Source organism: Plecotus auritus, assembly GCF_963455305.1.
Source record: "Plecotus auritus genome assembly, chromosome: 3".
Lineage (NCBI taxonomy): Eukaryota > Metazoa > Chordata > Mammalia > Chiroptera > Vespertilionidae > Plecotus > Plecotus auritus.
The window spans coordinates 189,395,756-189,419,152 of record NC_137772.1 but is presented as its reverse complement, the minus strand read 5'-3'; the positions used below and the strand labels follow the sequence as shown (position 1 = coordinate 189,419,152).

General features: G+C 38.6%; 1 protein-coding gene across 1 annotated transcript in view; it reads right to left on the bottom strand.

Moving 5' to 3' along the window:
- Window positions 1-3,693: 3,693 nt before the first annotated feature.
- Window positions 3,694-23,397, bottom strand: part of OVCH1 (ovochymase 1) — a gene marked incomplete at both ends in the record, with an annotated part of 59,089 nt that continues 39,385 nt past the window's right edge. The window contains 6 exon segments of the mRNA XM_080660232.1: window positions 3,694-3,863; window positions 14,460-14,599; window positions 15,462-15,597; window positions 17,241-17,366; window positions 23,188-23,215; window positions 23,219-23,309. Of these exon segments, the coding sequence (XP_080516358.1) occupies window positions 3,694-3,863; window positions 14,460-14,599; window positions 15,462-15,597; window positions 17,241-17,366; window positions 23,188-23,215; window positions 23,219-23,309 (691 nt within the window).

Here is a 23,397-nt window from a genome sequence, read left to right as displayed (position 1 = left end):
TGTTCTAGTTTGTCAATGATCCTTAAAACTGATGCTTGACCAAGAACAAAGTAACCATTAAGGCAGGGCAATAGCCCATATGATTGGACTTTGTGAATATTTATGAGACTGAGGATGCCAGCTAGGTGCCAACACTGAATTTGACCATACAGTGGAACTATGATTCCTTTTATTTTTTAATTCTTAACTAACACTGGTCTGGAAAGTTGTAATCATTTGACACCTCTGAAATTTTTATTTTGAACACCCACTTCCTAAATCACTACCTTCAATTCTATTAGTATTTCCCTGCTGTAATGACCATGGCTAGATCCATCAGCCTCTAAGTGGGAGAGTTAACTGTAAAATGAAGCAGGATAATGAGGCAAATGTTATATTTCTTGTTTGACTCTGTTTTAAATGATGGGCAATACTAGACCATGTTTGAAACTGATGAGAATGATAGAGGAGACTGATGATGTGGGAGAGAGGAAAACTAAAGGAAATGTGTGAGAAGCAAGCTAATAGCTCTCAAACTTGTATTTCTTGCCTACACTTTTTCTGTAGCTCAGGAGTTCTACCTCTAGCTACCTATTGCCAACTCCATCTGGGTCTAGCATAGCATTAAAAATTTAACATGGGACAAACTGATTTCTTCCAACCAACCTAGTTTGCCCTCTAGTACTTCCCATCTCTAGAAATACCACCTCCAAAATCTCACATCATAAACCTAGCAGTCATCCTTGATCTGCATGTTTAATTCCATATTCAAGCCATCAAGAAATCCTACCAATTCTGTTGCTAGATCTGTCCACTTCACTTGTCCCCTATTGTTGCCATCCTAATGTAAGGTAAGATAATCTATTATCTAAAACTAGTAATAGAACTTTCTGCAGTGATGGAAAGTTCTATATCAGTGTGTCCAGTATGGTAGTCAGTTACTACATGTAGCAACTGAGCACATTTTATTTCATTTTAACAAATTTAAATAGCAACACCGATTGGACAACGCAGGTCTAGACTACTACCATAGCTTCATAGCTGTTGATATAATTCACCCTGTTGCCCTAAAATCCACTCTTCCACACAGCAGCCAGAACAGTCCTCACATGATGCCCTTGCTAAGTGTTTGCACTCAAAACGCTGGAGATACATCAATGAAGAGAAGAGACTAAGTATCATTCTCAGGAAATTTTCATTCTGGTGGAGGGAGAAAGATTTTAGCCAAATAAATATATATTCGCCAGTTCATGATAAATGCTAAGAAGAAAAAGTGGAAAGCGGCCGTTAGGATTATGGGATGGAAGTGGCCTTGGAGATGTATTGTTAAATAGTATTATGTTTTCTTTATTATCTGTCTTCCTAAGGGAAGGTGGCAGTGATCATCTGACTTGTGCACCATTGTGTCTCCAATGTGCCTAACACACCAGGAAATGGATGAATTTAACCTGTAATTTAATATGGCGTTTACTAATTACTGATGTCTTACTTTCAAGGAATAAATGGAAGAAGGGTGACCAGATGACCTTAATTTTGCTAATTTATTTTCATTAAAATATTGTAAAAGATTTCCAGTGGAAAGTATTTGGCGGCTAACTACCACTCCATTCACATTCTCATCAATAATTAAAAACTAGCTAAAAACTGCTGAATTCTACTTAGGTGAACAAAAAAATTTAGCAAGAAAAGATAACTAAGACTATGCAGAATTGTAGACAGTGTGGTTCTGTATAAGGGATAGCCCTTCTTACTAGCTAAGAGAATAGCAATGGGGCTCTATGTTCAATAGTTTTAAAAAAATCCTTATAGAAATTGCATGTTTCATTGAAATAAAATTATGTAAGGTATATAAATTTACGTGAAATAAAATTGTATAAACTAATAAACAAATGCTAGTTCCCTCATTTTTACACAGAATCATATAAGCTAATTAAAGAAAAACAAGTTGTCTCATTTTTAACCATTTGATATCTCTAAATTTTAGATTAATCAAAACTTTTAAAGAAGAATAATGTAGCCAGGTTGGAGAGTACTTAAGAGTAAAAATGAGAAAAGCAGCCCCTGAAACCCGTGTGATGTGATGCTCACAGCTAGAATGTGCTGTTCTCTTGGAAATAAACAATCTCACAGAACATCAACAACAGATAGGACTCTCTGCATCTGTAATAAGGCGAGATAAAAACAAGGTCACTCGCAGCCACCAAAATACCAAACAATCTCCTCCCTCCGGTCTCCCGATCCTTTATCTCAGCTAAAATGAGCGAGTGCTACTCATTTGTGGTTTTATCCTTATTCAAGTCAGGCCTTCCTGTAATTGAGATACCCAATCATAAAATTGCCTCACTTCCTGACAGCAACTAATCTAGAGCCAAGTCCACTGCTTTAGACCCTCTGCAAAACTACCCAAGCAAAACCCAAATCCTATAGTAGACTCTTTCTAACACCCTCTAACTGAGACCTCTGGTGTATGTTCTCCCTCTCTGCAGTGAGTAACAAATCCAAATTTTTCAACCACGGATGTGTTCCATGCGTCTTTGGCTCCAGGGCTCTAATGAGAGTTAAGAGTTGTAGGGTCTGTTGCTGTAGATATCGCTAATTAATCTTTAGGAGAACTAATAGCTTAAAATGCTCTATCTTCCCCTCCCCCATACTCTAATTGCCTTAGAAATCTTCATGGGTACCAAACTCACCAATAAGAAAGAGTTAGGGCCCTAACCGGTTTGGCTCAGTGGATAGAGCGTCAGCCTGCGGACTGAAAGGTCCCAGTTCAATTTCCGTCAAGGGCATGTACCTTGGTTGCCAGCACATCCCCAGTACGAGGTGTGCAGGAGGTAGCTGATCGATGTTTCTTTCTCATTGATGTTTCTAACTCTCTATCCTTCTCCTTTCCTCTCTGTAAAAAAATCAATAAAATACGTTTTTTTAAAAAGAAAGTTAGGTAATCTTCGAATTTTGAAGCAAATTGTTGGACATATTGATGTTATAAATCCTGGAATATCACAGAAGAGGTCAACATCCTTGGAAAAGATACTATCAAATACTCTTCTGTTGCCCTTTGTGACAGGTGATTTGTAAGGGTGTCCTGAGAGGCAGAACTGGGAGGAGACTGGAGAGAGGTGATGTAATATTGGATTTCAAAATCTTTGGAAAAGTTTCCCTCTGTGAGTCAGTCTTAGCACAGGATATCCAAGCATGTTAGACACCATGTGGTCAATAAATTTGTAAAGATTATTCAATCTAATTAGCCTTTTCCTTTTTAATTTACCCTGGGTCTAAAAATGGCCATTTTTATTGTAAGAATGAAACCTGAATAAGCATATTTTCAAAAAAGTTACCTAAATATTCAGTTTAGAAAATGAAATTTCTTAAAACATATTACCTCTTGAGAAAAAACAAATTCGAGTGCTCCCTAATGGTAAAGGGAGATAAAAATCATTGGACTTAAACCAAGAAGAGCTGGTATTAAAGGTCAAGATCCAGTGGGTGTGGTCTCATGCTCAGCCCACTGTGCTCCGGGATTCTGATTAAGGACCTGATGGAAAATCACTGACAACAAATGATATTGTTCCCAAGGTAATTGTAGGTCATATTTTCCACATATATGCATTATATAAATACTTAGTGCCACTTAACATAGGCCATTTAAGAAATATCAATTTACCAAGTAATCTTGATTGCTGATCTGGTCCATCATAAATATTGAAGTAATCCCATTCACAGTTCCAAGATTCTTCTGTTTTCATCTTTAATCACTGCCTTAATTTTATTTCCTGATATGGAATAAAAAGTCCAAGTGCAGTTCAGCATGTTTGGATAAATATTAGGATAATTAGGAGATGTAATTATAACAGAACCAACAGGAATCAAATCTAATACTGGACATCCTTAAGGCAAAAGAAAAAAGAATATTTAACACAATAATAAAAAAGCTGAGTTACTTCTTGAATCTGGCTTTAATGTCTACAAGTGGGTCATTAAAACTTCAACTATAGAGTACTTTTATTAATTTCTTTCACTGTTCCTTTGTTTCCAAAGTTCCTTATAGGTTTAAATTACTTTTGTTTTGAAAAACTTATACCCCCAAAAAAAGACAGACTGAATGAAGTTCTTTGACTTTAACTCACAAACTGTGAACCATAAAATCACTAACTTCTACATTTCAATGTAGTCTTGTAGCTCATATGTAATATACAATTTCATTTAATATTCACAATCATGAGAACTAGATTTTATTATCTTCAGTCTAGAAATGAGTGAAGTCACAATTGACATTCAACAGGTTTGTCCTAAGACTTTTAGGACTTCCTTAGATTTGCAAATACCACAATAATATTTTATTTTCCTATAAATTCAGTAAGAAATAATTCAATATAAAAAATGTGAGTAAAGAACAAGAAAAGCAGGTTGAGAAGTAGATTTGAGTATTTGGTTAAACTAAACCTACAAGCAAATTATATGCACCTAAAATTCAGCTTGACAGCATGTGTAATTCAAATTATATATATTTATTAGGTAGAAAAATCTGGGCCTCTTTCAGGTAGTTGAAATCAGGATATTAAATTTCATAAGAGCCACAGCACTACTATACCAGAAAAGAGAACTGAGGAATTCAATCACATTTTGGGCCTACTCCAAAATATTCTAGGTATTATCCAACCTAAAATTAATGCCATCCAAAAATTGATTTATTTAATCAATATTTGTAGCTCTTTAGTTTCACTATGCAATGGTCAAGGAAAAAAGAGAGAGACAGAGAGGCAGAGAGAAATACATACATAATCTAAAAGACATAAAATATATGCAAAGAATGTCAATAAATAGACTTAAAATAGCTAGGAGGGTTCCCATGAACAAAACAGATGTGCTTCTTATCCATTAATTAGATAAGGTGCTACCTCCTTTTTCTCCATTCCCTAATCTATCCTGGGTGTCCATCACTCCAAAGTTCAACACCAAGACAATTTATACAAGTCCATATTTCACTATAAGGCAACTAAAATCAGGCCACAGATACCTGGAAGTTATTGACAGGAGTCAGAGTACCCTTTTTAATAAGGAGTGTTTAGCAACAAGGATATTCCTAATTCTATTTCCATCATATTATGTAACCAAAGCCAAGCTAATTGGATTCCTTACCTCCTTTATTATCTTAACTTTATCATTAAATTTAACTTTTCCTCTCATGAAATCTAGAATAAGAGAATATTCATGGTCAATACATCCAAGCAAACAATTTATATTTTTTATTCTTCTGATTGTAAGTGATACAAGCACATTGTAGAAAATTTCACAAATACAGACTTCAAAGAAGAAAATAAGTCTCCTGTAGTTCTGGCCTATAAGTAACCAATACTCCTAATTTAATGTAAATCTTGCCAGACATTTTTCTATGCTATATGTACATCTACACTAATATGTATATCTACACTAATAAAAGAGAAATGTGCAAATTGACCATACCTCCACAAGGCCCACCAGCCAATCAGGAGTGAGCATGCAAATTAACCCAACAAAGATGGGTTAATTTGCATAGCTAGGCGTGGAGTGAAGACTGAAGACGACTGAAGACTGAAGACTGAAGAGGCTTGGCTTCTCTGCTCCAGCTGGAGGGAAGGCCTGGGTCCTGGGTGCTGGAGGAAAACCGGTGCCAAAAGCCAGGGGAAGGAAGGCCTATTGCACGAATCTTAGTGCATCGGGCCTCTAGTATTGTTATAATAATATTCCAAGTACCCAGAAAAATGAACACAATTTTTAGGGGCTATATGAAAAAATAAAATAATCTAAACAATCTTATATTTAAAGAGATTTAGCTTGAGGCCTCCACAGAGTACAAAAGTCACAAACTTAAATATTATTTTGTCTTCACCCCTAAATCTGACAAACGAAACAGAGAATTCCAATCTGTTTACTTGGTAACACAGTCTTCCTAAGAAAGCACAATAAAAAAAAACACATAAACAAATTAAAAAAAGGAAATATATTTACCAGAAATATGAAAAGAATATCTCAAAGAAAATTCTTCCATGGCCAAACTGACATTGTATGTAAAAATCAATGATAAGAGGACCATGAGATTTTAATGAAGGTGAATCTCCATCACATAAATTTCCTAGCCAAAAATAATTCTTACTATTCAAAAGGCTAAGGTTATTGAGAAAATAAGAGAAAATAAATCCTATTTTTGAAATTACAAATTTATACCATATTTATTCCTAACAATACAAGAATGGGAAAAGTAAGCAGAATAAAACCCGATTATAATAGAGAGCGATAAGTTCCAGATTCCTGAATCTAAGCAGTTCTTAGAGGTTCTAAACCAACTAGGACACAGTATCCAGTTCATACAATGTCTGGACTAACCTTAGTAGATATTTTTTAAGCTACTTAGTGTTAGAGAAGGTGACATGTTCTAGCTAGTTCCTCAGAGAACAAAGAAAAAATTAATTTTGTCACCAGACTTAAGTAAAATAATCATCTATAGGGAGTGTATTTGAGCCTTCGCTGTATACTGGTACAACGTTCATTTATTTGCAGCATACCAATTGAATAAGAGGCAAGTTGCAGTAACTAGCATGAAAGTAAAAACCACTAGCTTGTCTAAATGAAACTTTTTAGGCAGTCATTTTTAGAGGTCTCCTGAAACTCAGAACCCTAGAACTAATTAGCAATGGTGCACCCTCCCATTGCCCCAGGACATAAAGCACCCTTCAGAAGGTGATGGCCAAAGTTGGAACTCCTACAGGGATTGTTCTCGATCTTATGAGGTGGACTGCTAGTAGCCATGAAGTTCTTTCTCACAGAGCTAATTCAACTAGAACAAAACAATTTTTCATCTTCTCTTGCTTCTTATAGTTTTAAGATCAGAATGTTCTTTCACTAGAGAAAATTTAGATAATTTCAAAAATAATTACTCATAATCTTGCACTCCAGAATTATCCACTTAAACATATTGGTGTGTTTTCCTTTAGGCCTTTATGTAGCACTTAAAATTTTTAATTGTACTATGTAGTTTTTCATCCTGGTCTCATTCAGTATTACATGTAGGGTTTTCCAGTTTCATAAAAACATTATGTGAAAATATTTTATTTAGTGTCTGCATAACATTTTATCCTATGGATTAACTATACTTTTCTTAACCAATTTCCCATTTAAATTATTTTTTTGGCCATTATAAGTAACACTAGCTGAACAAATATCTTGTACATAAATGTCTTTACACATATATAAAGTATATTTTTAATAAGTATGGCTAAAAATAGAAACACTGAATAAACAGTTAACTTTTGAAAAATTTCTATATCTCCCTCCAGAAAGTGTACTCCCATACTATACTTCAACGATAACATAAAAATGCCAGCCACACTTCATTTTATTTAATAAGTCTAATCACTTTAAAATATTTTTTGGCGGAAACCAGTTTGGCTCAGTAGCTAGAGTGTCAGCCTGCAGACTGAAGGGTCCCGGGTTCGATTCCGGTCAAGGGCATGTACCTTGGTTGCGGACACATCTCCAGTGGGAGGTGTGCAGGAGGCAGCTGATCGATGTTTCTCTCTCATCGATGTTTCTAACTCTCTATCCCTCTCCCTTCCTCTCTGTAAAAAATCAATAAAATATATTTAAAAAAAAATATTTTTTGGCAACTTACTATGTAAAATTTTTTTTCAGTCCTGTTTAACAAGGTTAAATATTTTTTCTCATATGTGTTTATTTGTCTATAAATTGCTCATGTAGGTTACTTACTCATTTTTCTATTAGGGTATTATCTACAAAAATAGTGATTCAGAGTTGTATTTCAAAATTAATTGGTTAAACTCTTATTTGCTATACTTTTTTTTTTTTAAAACTTACATTAGAGATCCTCTTAGTTAAAAAAATAAACGTTGCTTTATACTTGCTGAGTCAAGTAGTGGCCCATTACAAAGGTCATAGTCATGGATATCATAAGGTTGATGATTTAAATCTGCTTCCTATGATAAACCATTTCAACTTTGATCAAACACGGTATTTTCTGAAACAAACATTCTAACAAAGGTAGTATGCTATCACATTCATAGTTTCAAGGTTTTGAGTCAATAAGGAACTATTAAGATGTTTTGCTATTATAGAAAAACTGTCCTTTTCAGTAAACAGATGGCCAGAGGATTAATTTCATTGTGACAAGACACAAAATAAGAAGAGATTTAATTTAGATTGTATAGTAACTGATATGCAAACATTCACTAACTCTTCTTATCTATTAAAAGAGGCTAATGGTTAACCCAGTGCTTTTTGTTCTCAAAATCACTTGGGTCAATATTTTGTCATTCTCTAGGAAATGAACAAAAGTCAAAAGCTTTGGAGACTGGTTTTAACTTGAAATTTAATCAAGGCCCAGACAAAGATATTGGACCTATAAATTTATTTTTACAGATTTGAGCTTTTCTAATACAGATTTAAACATTCTCTATGTTAATTATCTTAACCCTTTCCCAGAGTTGTTGATAATCCCATTTATTTGTTTTTTAGATTTTGTTTTGGTTAGAGCAGAAAAGGTTTTAATTATATAGAAATTCATTGATAATTTTCCATTTTCTTTCATTGGTTTAATATGAGAAGGTCCTTTTCCATCTATAGTTATAATAATTACCTATTTTTTCTAATTTTAATGGCTTAAGAAAAATGTTTAACTCTTTAATCAGCTATTCTCTGATATGATGAAGAATAAAGTTTATTTTCCTCTCTGAATTGTAAAGTCAAATTTATCATTTAAATGCCTGTATTTCTGATTTCACTTCTGGTCCACTTATATGTGTCTCTTCTTGTACTAGCAGTATTCTGTTTTAATTATTATTGTTTTAAAGTATGTTTTAATATCTGATAATTTGCTTCATCACCTGGTCTTTTCCCCCCAAAGTATTTTCAGCTTGTGTATTTATTTTAAGGAAAACCTTTAGACTTATCAAGTTCTTCCTTACTCTCTGAAAAAAAGGTCCCATTAGAATTGTATTGGGAAATATATTTGTAAATTAATTTGGGATAAAGTAATGTTTATTCTCTCTTCCAGTATTAGAATATATTACTTTTCTCTAATCAGATCTGTTTGTGTGTACGTGCCTGTGTATGGGTTTGTATATGTGTCTGTGTATAAAGTTTTACATTTGATGATAAGTGTCATATATTATTTTATGGTTATTCCTAGCTTTATGGTTTTTGTTGTTAACTATAATGGAAATGACTTTTCCATTATATCTGTTAACTAATTTTTACTGGAATGGTTTTAAAGATATAATTGCTATATAATTAATTTATATCTAGATTTCTTTTTTTTTAATCTTTATTGTTCAGATTATTAGAGTTGTTCTTCTTATTTTCCTCCCATAGCTCCCTTCCACTCAGTTCCCACCTCACCCCATCCTATGCCCTTACCCCCTCCCCACTGTCCTCATCCATAGGTGTATGATTTTTGTTCAGTCTCTTCCTGCACCCCCCACACTCCTTTCGTCCTGAGGATTGTCAGTCCACTCCCTTTCTGTGCCCCTGATTCTATTATATTCACCAGATTATTCTGTTCATCAGGTTTTTAATTCACTTGATTTGTAGATTCACTTGTTGATAGATATGTATTTGTTGTTCATAATTTTTATCTTTACCTTATTCTTCTTCTTCCTCTTCTTAAAGAATACCTTTCAGCATTTCATATAATACTGGTTTGGCGGTGATGAACTCCTTTAGCTTTTTCTTATCTGTGAAGCTCTTTATCTGACCTTCAATTCTGAATGATAGCTTTGCTGGGTAGAGTAATCTTGGTTGTAGGTTCTTGCTATTCATCACTTTGAATATTTCTTGCCACTCCCTTTCTGGCCTGCATAGTTTCTGTTGAGAAATCAGCTGACAATTGTATGGGTGCTCCCTTGTAGGTAATTAACTGTTTTTCTCTTGCTGCTTTTAATATTCTCCCTTTGTCTTTTGCCCTTGGCATTTTATTTTATTTTATTTTAGTTTTTATTTTATTTTTTTTTTAAAGAGATGAATTGGCAAAGTGGCTTTATTTATTTATTTTTTTAAAAATATATTTTATTGATTTTTTACAGAGAGGAAGGAAGAGGGGTAGATAGTCAGAAACATCAATGAGAGAGAAACATCGATCAGCTGCCTCTTGCACACCTCCTACTGGGGATGTGCCCGCAACCAAGTTACATGCCCCCGACCGGAATCGAACCTGGGACCCTTCAGTCCGCAGGCTGACGCTCCATCCACTGAGCCAAACCGGTTTTGGCTGCCCTTGGCATTTTAATTATGATGTGTCTTGGTGTGGTCCTCTTTGGATTCCTTTTGTTTGGGGTTCTGTGCACTTCCTGGACTTGTAAGTCTATTTCTTTCACCAGGTGGGGGAAGTTTTCTGTCATTATTTCTTCTAATAGGTTTTCAGTATCTTGCTCTCTCTCTTCTTCTGGCACCCCCATAACTTGGATGTTGGTACGCTTGAAGTTGTCCCAGAGGCTCCTTACACTATCTTCAACTTTTGGGATTCTTTTTTCTTTTTGCTTTTCCAGTTGGGTGTTTTTTGCTTCTTTGTATTTCAATTCTTTGACTTGATTCTTGCGTTCCTCTAGTCTGCTGTTGGATCTCTGTATATTATTTTTTATTTCAGTCAGTGTATGCTTAATTTCTAGTTGGTCCTTTTTCATATCCTCAAAGGTATCGCTAAATTTATTGGCCTTTCCTAGAAAATTCTTGAAAAACCTCATAACCGTGGTTTTGAACTCTATATCCAGTCATTTGCTTTCCTCCATTTCTTTCATTTGTGATCTGTTTCTTTGTCTCCGAATTTTGGCTGCTTCCCAGAGTTGATAGAGTGTCTTTGTGTGCTAGGTGTCCTATAGGGCCCAGTGGCTCAGCCTCCCCAATTACCTGAGGTGGACACTCTTGGTGCACCCCATTTGTGGGCTGTGTGCACAGTCTTGTTGTAGTTAAGCCTTGATTTTGTTGGTATCACTGGGAGGAATTGACTTCCAGGCCAATTGGCTGTGAGGATCAGCTGTGTCTATGATGGGAGAACTTCTGTGCTGGAGACACCCTTATGAGGCAAGACTTGCTTCAGTGGGGCTTTGGTGCTCACTGAGTCTGCCCCCTGAGTGTGTCCTTTATGGATCTGAGGAGTTGTAATCTGGATGGTCCTATTCTGACCCCTGGGTACACTGGCTCTTGGATCTCCAAGGAGGTGCTAATTTAGCTTCTGCCTGAGGCCACCACAGAAGCTACAGAGAGATCTGCAGATTCCTCTTCTTTTTTTGGGTTTTAGAGGTGCCCAGATGAGGCCCAGCTGTGAAGCAATGCAAGCTGCTGTAAGGCCTTGGGCCTTCTTTTGGATGTTCTGGGTCTCTCTGACTCAGCTGCAGTTTGATAGGTAAGTTTAGAATTCAAGGGACCAGGACATTCATATGCAAAAGCCTCTGCACACAGCTTGGGTGGGGCAGAGTCTCAGGGCGGAGCAAACAGCAATGGCTTCCTGTCAGCCCTGCCCTAAGAGGCCCCTGGGTCTCAGTGTCCTGCGGTAATCGCTGCAAGCACCTCTGAGAGAAAGCTGGCCTCGAGTTCCGTCTGCTGCCAGACAGTCCAGTTTCTCCCCGTATGAGTCTGGGTCCCCAGAGTCTCACCCGGAACTGGAGTTCAGAGCAGTCGGGAGCTTGTGTCTCCCTCCAGCTTGAAAAAGCCAGCCGCATACTCAATTGCCAGCCCTCTTTGCGCGCGCACCTCCGTACCTCTACCTTTCACACCTCCTCTGAGTCTCAGTGTGCTTTTCTCTTTCCTTCTAATTGTGGAATTTCCACTCAGCCAGCCTTCCTGTGATTCTGGATGATGTCTGTTTTGTCTTTTAGTTGTAGTTTTGAAGTTATTGTGCAAGGCAGCAAGTTCAGGTGTTACCTATGCTGCCATCTTGGTTTCCTCTATATCTAGATTTCTTAATATGACCTACTTATATGATGCATAATATATTTTTCAATATTAAAAAACTATCCTTGCATTCTAGGGATAAATCATAATACTTGGTCATGCTAAATACTCATTGAATAATCTACTGACCTCAAGCATTAAGTTAGCGCCTAGAGTTTGTAAACCTTACTTGCAAAAATTGAAATGGAGTCATTAAAACTTTTGGGGGCAGAGACAGGAAGTAGTGCATATGTTTTAAGAACTAATTCTAAGTAAAATTAACAGGTGTGTAGTTCATTAACATTATATATTACTAGAGGCCTGGTGCACGAATTCATGCACAGGTGGGGTCCCTCCGTCTGACCGGTGATGGGGGCTGATTAGGGCCAGCTGGGGGGAAGGACTGTGGGAGGTTGGCCAGCCATGGGAGGTTGGCTGTGGGAGTGCACTAACCACCAGGGGGTAGCTCCTTCATTCCTTCATTGAGCATCTGCCCCTTGGTGGTCAGTGTGTCATCATAGTGACTGGTCGACCGGTCATTCAGTCAATGGGTTGTAACGGTCGCTTAGGCTTTTATATATATATAGATAACTGATATAGCTAATGTACTATTTCCCCCTCTTTCTGTATTTCTTTGTTCTTCTAAACTGTGTACACTAAGACACCCTACCCACGGAAAGGCAATAAGGAAAAAACAGTCTAATATTTTCTTCCAAGCAGCACAATTAAAGAATAGAAAGGGGAATGTATTTTTTTAATTCAAACACAGAAGAAGCTTGTTTTCTTTTGTATTAATTAACAGGCCTCATTAAAGTCTCAAAACCACCCTATGAGGCAATATAAGTGACAGGTATTCTGTAAGGCAAGAAAGGAGGAAGCACAGTTAGTTTCCAATGGTACTGGGCCCAGATCCTGCATTCTCCTCACAAGAAGCTATGAAGCTTTTGATGCAAAATTGGCTCAGAAACCAGGAAGCTCTGTGTTTATTGACATTCCCTTAAGTAGAAACACAAAGCTTGTCATTGTGCCTATTTCTGGGATGGTAACGTGTAAGTCCAAAGAAAAAACAACAGTGGTTGAACAATTGGCTGATTTATCAACTCTGGCATGACCCTGGGATGTTTTTCCTTTTTAGGAAGTCAAAGGCTAGTGAAATGCTATATCTCCTCTCCCTCTGGGCAGTCGCCTTATTTCAGTAGGCATGCGTATTGTTGACTGCGTAAACTGGGAGTTTATAGTGCACCTGTCACTGAACTACTGTGTGGTAGAACTGAGATTTGAACCCGGGACCATCAGATCCCATCACATCAGGTACTGTTGGTCAGCCAGCCTAAACCCTGTTTCCATTTAATGTCTTTTCCTATATTGTTTTGCCTAATTGATATTATAGTCTCAATGTTCTTGTGTTACCATTGTCTAAAACTGCTTTATTCATCCTTTGTTTTTGGTATTTCTGGGCAAATTTAATCTAAGTATGACCCAAGTAAGCAGCATATGGTTGGGTTTTGTTTGTAACTTAATTTGAGAGAATATTTGATTAATCTCAATTATAAATCTAAAAAAATATAGTAACAGTAAGGTTTTTCAATATCATATAAGAAATGAATTTACATCAGACACTGAATATAAAATAATCCTATATAATAAAGAGGGAATATGCAAATTGACCGTCACTCCACCACAAAAGATGGTGGCACCCACAGTGGAGGCGGGGTTTCCATAACACAAGATGACTGCACCCACAGCGGAGGCCAAGTTCCTGTAATGAGCCTTAATGAGCAATCAGCAGAGACCTGAGGCTGTTACCCACCCCTCCCGCCCTTATGGGGCTTGACAGGGGACCTCAGGTCGCAACCCCTGCCCTGGCACCAGGCTGTGGGACCTCAGGCTGTGCCCCCAACCCGGCAGGGCTTGACGGGGGACCTCAGGCTGTGCCCCCCCACCCTGGTGCCAGGCCTGGGGACCTGAGGCTGTGCCCCCCTGCCCGGTGGGGCTTGAAGGGGTACCTCAAGGTGCACGCCCTGCCCTGGTGTTGGGCCGGATGACCTCAGGATGCTCCCCCCACCCCAGTGCCAGACCGGGGGACCTCAGGCTGCGCCCCCTTCCCCAGCACCTGGCCAGGGTACCTGAGGCTGCATTCCCCACTCTGGCACTGGGCTGGGGACATGAGGCCATGCCCCCCACCTGGTGGGGCTTGACGGGAAACCTCAAGGTGCGGCCCCCTTGCCCCAGTGCTGGGCCTGGGGACCTCAGGCTGCTCCCCTTGCCCTGGGTCAGGGGACCTCAGGCCACATCCCCCTGCCCAGCAGGGCTTGACGGGGGACCTGAGGCTGTGCTCCCCTCCAAGTGGAGCTTGACAGGGGACCTGAGGTTGCGCCCCCTCCTGGTGCCGGGCCAGGGAACCTGAGGCTGTACCCCATGCCTGGCGGGGCTTGGCAGGGGATTTCAGGCCACATCCCCCACCCGGCAGGGCTTGATGGGAAACCTCAAGGTGCACTGGGCCACTGGTATTTCATAAAAGAAAATAAATAAAAAAAAAACACAGTTTCTCATGGGAGATTAATTACCTACTAATTTTTTGCCTAATCCAAATCCTTCATAAACCCACAGGTGACCCTCACAGGCCAAGGGTGCTGGCTTCATCTGGAAGTTAGTAATATCTAGGCAAATTATGTGATTTAAAGGGGCTAATAACCTCCAGTGGCAACTATGGCATAGATGGAAGAATATCAGAAATGATTTCTAAACAGCATATACTGTTATTTACTTTGTTTAGAATTTAATTCATCACTGTTATTGACTTAGCATGCCTTCATTTTTATATCTACTCCTTTGTGCTTGAGGAAGAGAAAGATTTCTACTTTAATTTACAACAATGAAAAAGTATTCTCTAATACTTAATGAGTCAAAAGGCTTGAGTAAATTCACCAATCATGGGAAATGGTTGGTGAGTCATGTAAGGTACTCAAAATTCTGACTGGCAACCTGTAAGAGTCAAGGTCTTACACTTGCCTAAATTTTCCCCAAACTCCCCCAAATCATATAAATTTAGTTAGGATTGACATTATATAAATCTTCACTTTTCATTTATCCCTTTAAGTTTTTACATGTGTACTTTATTATTATTTTTATTATTAATTTTTTAATGGGCAAATGGTTGGGGGGAAGAGGACTCACTTATCCTTTAAACTTATCTGTTTTTTAATTCCAGGAAAGTTCTATTTCCATCATGGAAATTTTTAGAAACAATTACTGAGTACTTACTAAGTGCCAGAAGATTCTACACATATTACTTTAACCCCTAAAACTCTTTGATAGAGATTTGAATTTCCATTTTGCCTGATAAATTACCTCTTTTTTTTTTTTTTTTGAAAAAATACAATTTATCAACAGGGATAATCTTACAATCAGCTTTTGCATATTAAAGGCCTTAGATCAGGGATTATCTAAAAGTCTATTCTTTAAGGAGACAAGGTGAAAAATAAGACTTTAGACAAACAGTAAGTGTTGCTACCTGTCAAGTAATCATTCACATACTTCTTTCATCAAAACAAATATTCCTGTCTCACCTCATAGTGGTTCTGTGAAAATATCTTGGAATCTGTATGATTCCTGCTGGTTTGGTCAGAATAACATCATTACAAGTGGCCACATGCCCTTGGTTTGAATTCTGACGAAGCCTGGTTACTTTACTGACTTTCGGACCTAGAAATAAAGAAAGAAAAGGGAATGAGTATAAAACCAATTTTAGAGAGGCTTTGCTATATGCCTTTCAGATCAAAGCTGCCAGCTTCCTTCTCGAATTGTTATAGAAAAAAGTTAACAGGAGGTGGTTAGTGTCACTGAGAAGTCTTTACCTGAAACATACAGAAAACCAGCTCCTCTCTCAGGATTATGTTTGGTACAGCCCAGGGTTTATGTGGGATAAATGCAGATAATGCTGGTTCCATGCAGAGTTCCACCTGAAAACAAACCTATATAATAAAAGAGTAATATGGAAATTGACCAAATGGTGGAACAACCAGTCGCTATGATGCTCACTGACCACCAGGGGGCAGATGCTCAACGCAGGAGCTGCCCCATGGTGGTCAGTGTGCTTCTGGGGAGCGCTGCTCAGCCAGAAGCCAGCTCATGGCTGGTGAGTGCAGTGGCAGTGGTAGGAGCCTCTCCCACCTCCGCTGCAGGCAGGCGGTAAGGAGCAAGGGGTCCCAGATTGCGGGAGCGATGTCTGACTGCCAGCTTAGGCCCGATCCCCGAGGGATCCCGGACTGGGCCTCTAGTATTCTTAATATAGTTCTTCGGGGGGGGGGGGGGGAGTTTCAGATGGTATGCATGCTTTTCTTTATTACTCACCTCATTTTCCCCCAAATTATCTGCACTGCTTTTTGGTGCCAAGGAAAGAAACAAACTTTCAATTATCTATGCTCATAAAGAGTCAAAATTCTTCACTAATTACATGTTCTAAAAAGCAATCTGTTAACTCTGAATTGCATAGCATCTAATATTTGTATAGTTTGTTTTCAAAACTCATTCTAACCTTTTATTATTATAACTAGAGGCCTGGTGCACGAACCCATGCACCAGTGGGGTCCCTCGGCCTGGCCTGTGGGAGCAGGCTGAAACTGGGTCTCCGACATCCCCTGAGGGGTCCCGGATTGGGAGAGGGCGCAGGCCAGGCCGAGGGACCCCACCGGTGCACGATCGAGGCCAGGGAGGGATGCAGAAGGTTGGCCAGCCAGGGAAGGACCACAGAGGGCTCCAGGGTGTGTCCTGCTCATCTTGCTCAGTCCTGATCAGCCGTACTCCAGCAGCAAGCTAATCTACAGGTTGGAGCATCTGCCCCCTGGTGGATAGTGCATGTCATAGCAAGTGGTTGATCATCCTTAGCATATCATTAGCATATTATGCTTTGATTGGTTGAACAGATGACAGGACGATCAGGCACTGAGCATATTAAGTTTTTATTATATAGGATATCACTATAAAGAAAACTCTGATACAGTGTAACAACCTGTCCAGAGCTAATCAGCCAGCTATGATTTCGAACCCAGATCTTCTGATCCACAAGAATTACCACTGCAGAAAAGGCTTTCTGTGGTGTAGAATCACAATCACAGTCAAAAGTGTTATTTTGCAACCAATGTGTTCTAGCTATGCCCAGAAATCACAATTCTGGATGATTTACAAGTCAATTAAGTTATCCACTGAGCAGTTTCTCTTTTGGAGCAAACATAAACTCATTTCCCACAGAAACAATTTCTTACAAAACAATGTATAAGTTTTGAATATTCTTAAAAAGAAAAACAATGAATTTTAACTTCATAAGTTTACAAAATGACCAAACGTACCTTGGACTCTAAAGATAATATAACTTATGCCAAAAGCACCTTGTACAAGGGAACAAAATGTCATCCTCACCAATGGTCCAGGGCTCATGAAAATTATTGGGTAAAGCCTTCTTGCACATACTTCACCTACATTAAAAAAAAAAAATTCTAGTGAAAAACAAGAACTCAAGATTTTTTTTTTAGCAGTTTTCCTATTTTAGGCACTGGAATTATTTATATTTATGTATTATTTATTTTTATTGAAATATACACTGAGTGGCCAGATTATTATGACCACCCCATCAGTACTTCGTTGGGCCACCTTTTGCCTTCAATACTATGGTAATTCTTCTTGGCATTGACTCCACAAGATGTTGAAAGGTGATGTGAGGAATCTGACACCATGCCTGATGAATAGTACTGTCCAGTTCTGTGAGATTTTATGGTTGTGGAACCAGCTGCCTGATGGCTCTTTTAACTTCGTCCCACAAATGCTCAATTGGATTGAGATCTGGTGATTGTGGGGGCCACCTAAGCAGGGTAAAGTCTCCCACATGTTCTTGAAAGCACTCCTGCACAATACAAGCACTGTGGCATGGCACATTGTCTTGTTGGAAGAAGCCATCTCCATTGGGATATGCCATCAACATGATAGGATGAACTTGATTAGCAACGATACTTAGGTATGTTGTGCTATTCAGACGTTGTTCCACACGAATTAAAGGGCCCAAATCATGCCTGGAAACATGCCCCAAACCATAACACTGCCTCCACCAGCTTGAAGGGTTGTACTCATGCATGTGGAGTGCATACTTTCATGCTGTTTCCGCGAAATTCTCACTCTGCCATCTGCATGATGCAACTGGAAACGTGATTCATTGGACCACATGACTTTTTTCCAATGCTTGACTGTCCAATCCTTGTGTTTCTGTGCAAATTGGAGACATTTTATCTTGGTAACTGCAGACAGCAAAGGTGTTTGAACAGGCCTTCGGCTTCTATATCTCATACGATGCAGTGTATGGCTAATTTGCCTACAAATGCCAGGTGGTCATAATAATCTGGCCACTCCATTTATATGACATGCAACATGGTGTAAATTTAAGGTATACAACATGTTATTGGATATATTTATATATTGTAATGTTATTGCAGTTGTAGCAATAGTTAGCACCTGAACCGTGCTCAGCACAGCCAGGGGTGAACCTGAGGAGGGGCGGTGAAGGATTAAAGAAGACAGACAAGAGAATACAGCTGGGGCTAGGTGGATCTCTTGTGCCTGGATGAGAACACGGAGAGACCCAGCCTGCAAGCTGAAGCTTTATTTTATAGTCAGAGCACACAAAGCAAAACAAGGGAAGTGGTCAACATGTTTACAATGTTCTTGCAAGTTTCACCTTGCTTTGGCAGCACTTGCTTGTGCCGTGCCAGCACAGCCAAGGGTTCGGCAAGCCTGAGGGGGGCCGGCAAAGGATGAAGAAAAGACAGACAAAGAGAATAAGCTGGGTCTAGGTGGATCTTCTGTGCGTGACTGAGACCACAGAACAGATCCAGACTGCAAGCTGATGCTTTATTTTATAGTCAGAGGTAAACAAGATAATTTACAATGTTCTTGTAAGTTTCACTTGTTTTGGCAGCACTTGCTGCACCTCCCACAGCCCATTAGGTACCTAGGAACAAGGGAGGACTATAAGGTCAAGCTTAATTATGCTAGGAGGGCTCTGCCCTCCAAACTGGGACTTGTTTGTGGCCCTGCCACAGGTCAGTCTGAGGCTTGACCCCATAGCTGCTCCCTACTAGCACCTCTATCACATCACATAATTACTTCTCTTTTTGTAATAGGAATAATTAAGACCTAGTCCCTCAGTAAGTTTGTTGGTTATAATACAATACTGTTGTCTATATTCACTGTACTGTGCATTATTAGATCTCTGGGACTTAATTTGTCTGTTGTTGTAAGTGTGTACCCAGGAGGTAGGAATTCATTCCACTTTGCAACACGAGGAGACTGGGTTCCAGACCTCAAGTGACTTATCCAAAGTCACAGACTGGTGGACTGGGGAGGCAGGGTCCATGAATCTAATACTCATCATAGCCCATGTCACATTGCTCCTTGAAGGACTGTAGGAAGTAAATTATTTTACCTTTAAAATTATGTTGACATAACATTTTTTTTCTCCTAGAAAATTAACCTACTTATTAAAAATATCTCACCATAAAGATCCATAATGGAAAACTTTTTCTACCTGAAAATTTATTATTTCCCTATAGTCAGTCTTTTTTAATTGCTTTACTTTCAGAAGCTGGAGCCAAAGATGGAAGGAAAAATTACAATCATAATTCAAGGGCTGATTAAGAAGATATGCAAAGAACTTGTGCATTTCTTAGAATCAAACTTATCTGCTATTAAGAATAATGTATCATCATTCTGTAACATTTATTTAAATGACAACCACTGAGCATGACATTTGCTGCTTATACTACATATAACTACATGGTACCTACAATCCCAGTTACTACTTCTATCTCTTCCCACTTCATGTCCCCCCAACTTGTCCACCTAATATATTATATATTTTATTTTTCTTATTATGTGTCCTCTCCCTACTAGAATATAAGCTTAATAAGTAAAAGGGTTTTTATGTCCATTTTGTTCACTACTGGATCCCTACAACCAAAAAGAGTCTGAATCTGGCTTATACTAGGTACTCCACAAATACTTACAGAGAGGAAGAGAGGGAGGAGAATATATCCAAGAAGAAAATACAAGAGTTGGTTGGCATAACACATTTGGGTAAATTATGTTGAAATACTATTTGAAGAATGAGCAAATATTTATTTGTAACAAGTAAAGATGAATGTAGCTCTTGAATGAATTGCTGACTCCCACAGGGAAAAAGATAGCATTCTACAGTATAGAAAAATACTATCCAACTTGAATAAGGGGTAATGTTTCCATTATAATCTTGTAGTTCTACTAGCTATCATCTGAAGAGACAGAACAATTCTGCAGAGATCAAGATGGTAATTTCAAATCAAAGAAATTCTAGGTTGAAAAATTATAGTAGCTCCCCAGTTAGTTCACATCAAAGTCAAGCATGTTTTTTAAAAGGTTATAATAGAGGGGAAAGTTTTCCCAGAAAATGTTTCTTTTATAGAAGAACTTAGTGTATAATAAAGATAGTGATATAAATTGGAAAGAAAATAACTTATTTTTAAAGAAATAGGTATAGCATCACTTTACTATCTATACTAATAAAAGGGTAATATGCTAATTAGACCAGATAGACTGGACATCTTCCCGATGTCCTTCCTGACAAAGCCATGGTGGCAGGGCCGAGGCAGAGGCGTTTAGGGGCGATCAGGCTGGCAGGGGAGAGAAGTAAGGGATAATCAGGCAGGCAGGCAGAGTGGTTAGGGGTGATCAGGCAGGCAGGCAGAGTGGTTCAGGGAGATCAGCTAGGCAGGCAGGTGAGCAGTTAGGAGCCAGCGGTCCCGGATTGCAAGAAGGATGTCCGACTGCCGGTTTAGGTCTGATCCCCAGCAGTGGGACATCCCCCGAGGAGTCCTAGATTGGAAAGGGTGTAGGCTGGGCTGAGGAACACCCCCCCCCCCATGCACGAATTTTGTGCACCGGGCCTCTAAAATAAGATTATACATTTCAGCAGGATTAAAGAAGTACAGTTTTTTAATTACAATTTTTTTCTGAACTAAGAATCAATTAATTTTTAAACATAAAAACAAAGAGACAAGTCACAGATCAGAGATACATACAGATTTAAACAAATAAATTATAAAATGTTTACATCAACATGTAATAAGATTTAAAGGCAAATTACAACTGTATGAATAAGCACTTGCAAATTGTGATAAATATATATGGATATATTACATATATACATAATAGTTAAAAATAGATGATAATGACAAGAAATAAGAAATACAAATAGCTAAGCAATATATGAAAAATATATGTATCCCTATTAATGATTTTTAAAAAGTAAGAGATCCCGGCTGGTGTGGCTCATTGAGCATCAACCTATGAACCAGGAGCTTGTAGTTTGATTCCTGGTCAGGGCACATGCCCGGATTGTGGGCTTTATCCCCAGTGTGGGGCGTGCAGGAGGCAGCTGATCAATGATTCTCTCTCATCATTGATGTTTCTATCTCTCTCCCTCTCCCTTCCTTTCTGAAATCAATAAAAAATATAAATAAAAAACAAAAGGGCCTATCAAATTGATTTATTAGGTTATGGGCATGGTGGAAGAGGCTCCCATGTATTGCTAATGGCCGCAAAAGATTTAGCCTTTCTGGAAAGCAATTTACCAGTACACATTCATGTGAAAAAGTGTTCTGAGTCTTTAGGATTAGCCTACTTTGGAGAGATATAGAAGGGAACAAAATAGCAAAATCTCTGCTCTCATGAAGCTTTCATTTTAGTCATGAAAATGAAGATGATTTCAAATAGAGACCAAGGCTACAGTGAAATAACTAGCACAATATGATAGAAACTAATTGTGAGAGAGGCAATAAACAATGCTACTCTAGACTGACAAGGCCTTTTTGAGGTGATTTCTCATTCATTCATTCAATGCCATTTATGTGTCAGATACAAAAATTGCATTCTACAGGCAGCTCACATTCAAAGGGGAATACACAGATAAACCACAGACATGGAAAAAAATAAAAATATGTTAGAGACAAGAAGTGCTAAGGAAAGGACACTAAGAAGTACACAGGCAAGAGGTGATTTAATTTATATGAATCAAAGTAGGCCTCATTAAGATGGTATGACATTCTAGTTAAGACTTGAAGGAGGAGAGGGAAGAGCTGGGAGAAGCAGATGCACAAGGGCCCTCAGATGAGAATGAAAGGGCCTGCACGGGAAGCATGGGAAGCTAAGAGAGAGAGAGAGAGGGAAAAGGTGTGCTAGGATTTAGATTTTATTGGGGCAATGTTAATCAAGGGAATTGGCGAAGGTGATCTGATTGTAGGGGGGAAATGTGCAAAGTGAACAGGCTAGTTAATAGCTTTTTCTGAAGTCTAAATGATTTAATATTTTGGAAAAAAAAAAAAAGATCCCTTAAACAAATGTGTGTGCCTTTTCAGTCAATGATTTGATCTCTCACCCCAATGTAATCCTAAGAAAATAATCCCACTTTCAAAGCAATTTTCCTGGTCTCCATATCCTCCTGAATCAAGCACATACCTGTGTGTGTAGCTTACACACTCAAAATAACGTGCACAAACTTATTTTCACTCCAGCTTTCCCCATAAACCAGATTATTTCTCACACCTCCTCACTTTCCTCTTTCCTTTTGGTAATACAAAAAGCCTGCATTGCACCTCTACAAACAGGAGGTGGCAAGTTTGTTTTGTTGAACAAAAATAGGTTTGCCATGAAATAAAATGATGGCTGGCACATTATTAGCAATCTTTTTAATTCTGCAATTTTAAAAGCCTTTAATTTTTTTTGCTTTATTTTAAAATATAACACGCTAGTCCCCCTACCTCCCCGCCGCCCCGCCATTTTAACCATCTTATCTCCTCCTTTTTATCATGTACACATTTCTGGCATGCTGATGTAGTTTTGGTATGTTTGTAGACATTGGTCCCTTATGTCTTTTTCTTGAATACACTTACATGCAAACACACACACTCAACCTTTAGTATACCTGTTTTGTAAGTTCAATTTTTGAAAATATTAGGTGTGTCTAGGAAAAAAAGACATTTCGGTGCTATTGTTACCAAGTCAAAGTTTCTCTTGATCATTAGCTGCTTCTACAGAAAAGACCCCTCAGCCCAAAGTTCAAATTCCAGTAAGGGTTACCTGACATCCTTCTCTCCCTGTGGCTTTCTTCATAAATAGTCCGGACTGAATCTCAACACAAATGAGGCTCAGGGAGTGACAGGTACTCATCCGTAAATGTTGCCGGACTGGTTGGTGAAACTCTGAACACCTAAGAACATACCAGTCTTCCTTTATAATCCAGTGGCTATCTTGGAGTTGAAAGAAAGCCTCTGAACTCATCTAGCTCCACTGAAGAGTAACAGCGTGCAGTGCAGAGCACACAGACACCAGGGACCAACCTAAACAAAGCAAAATGAGGCTCTATCATAAACTGGGGAAATTTAGGTTTACAAAAAGAAAATTAAAACTTTGTCACAATCAGTTACA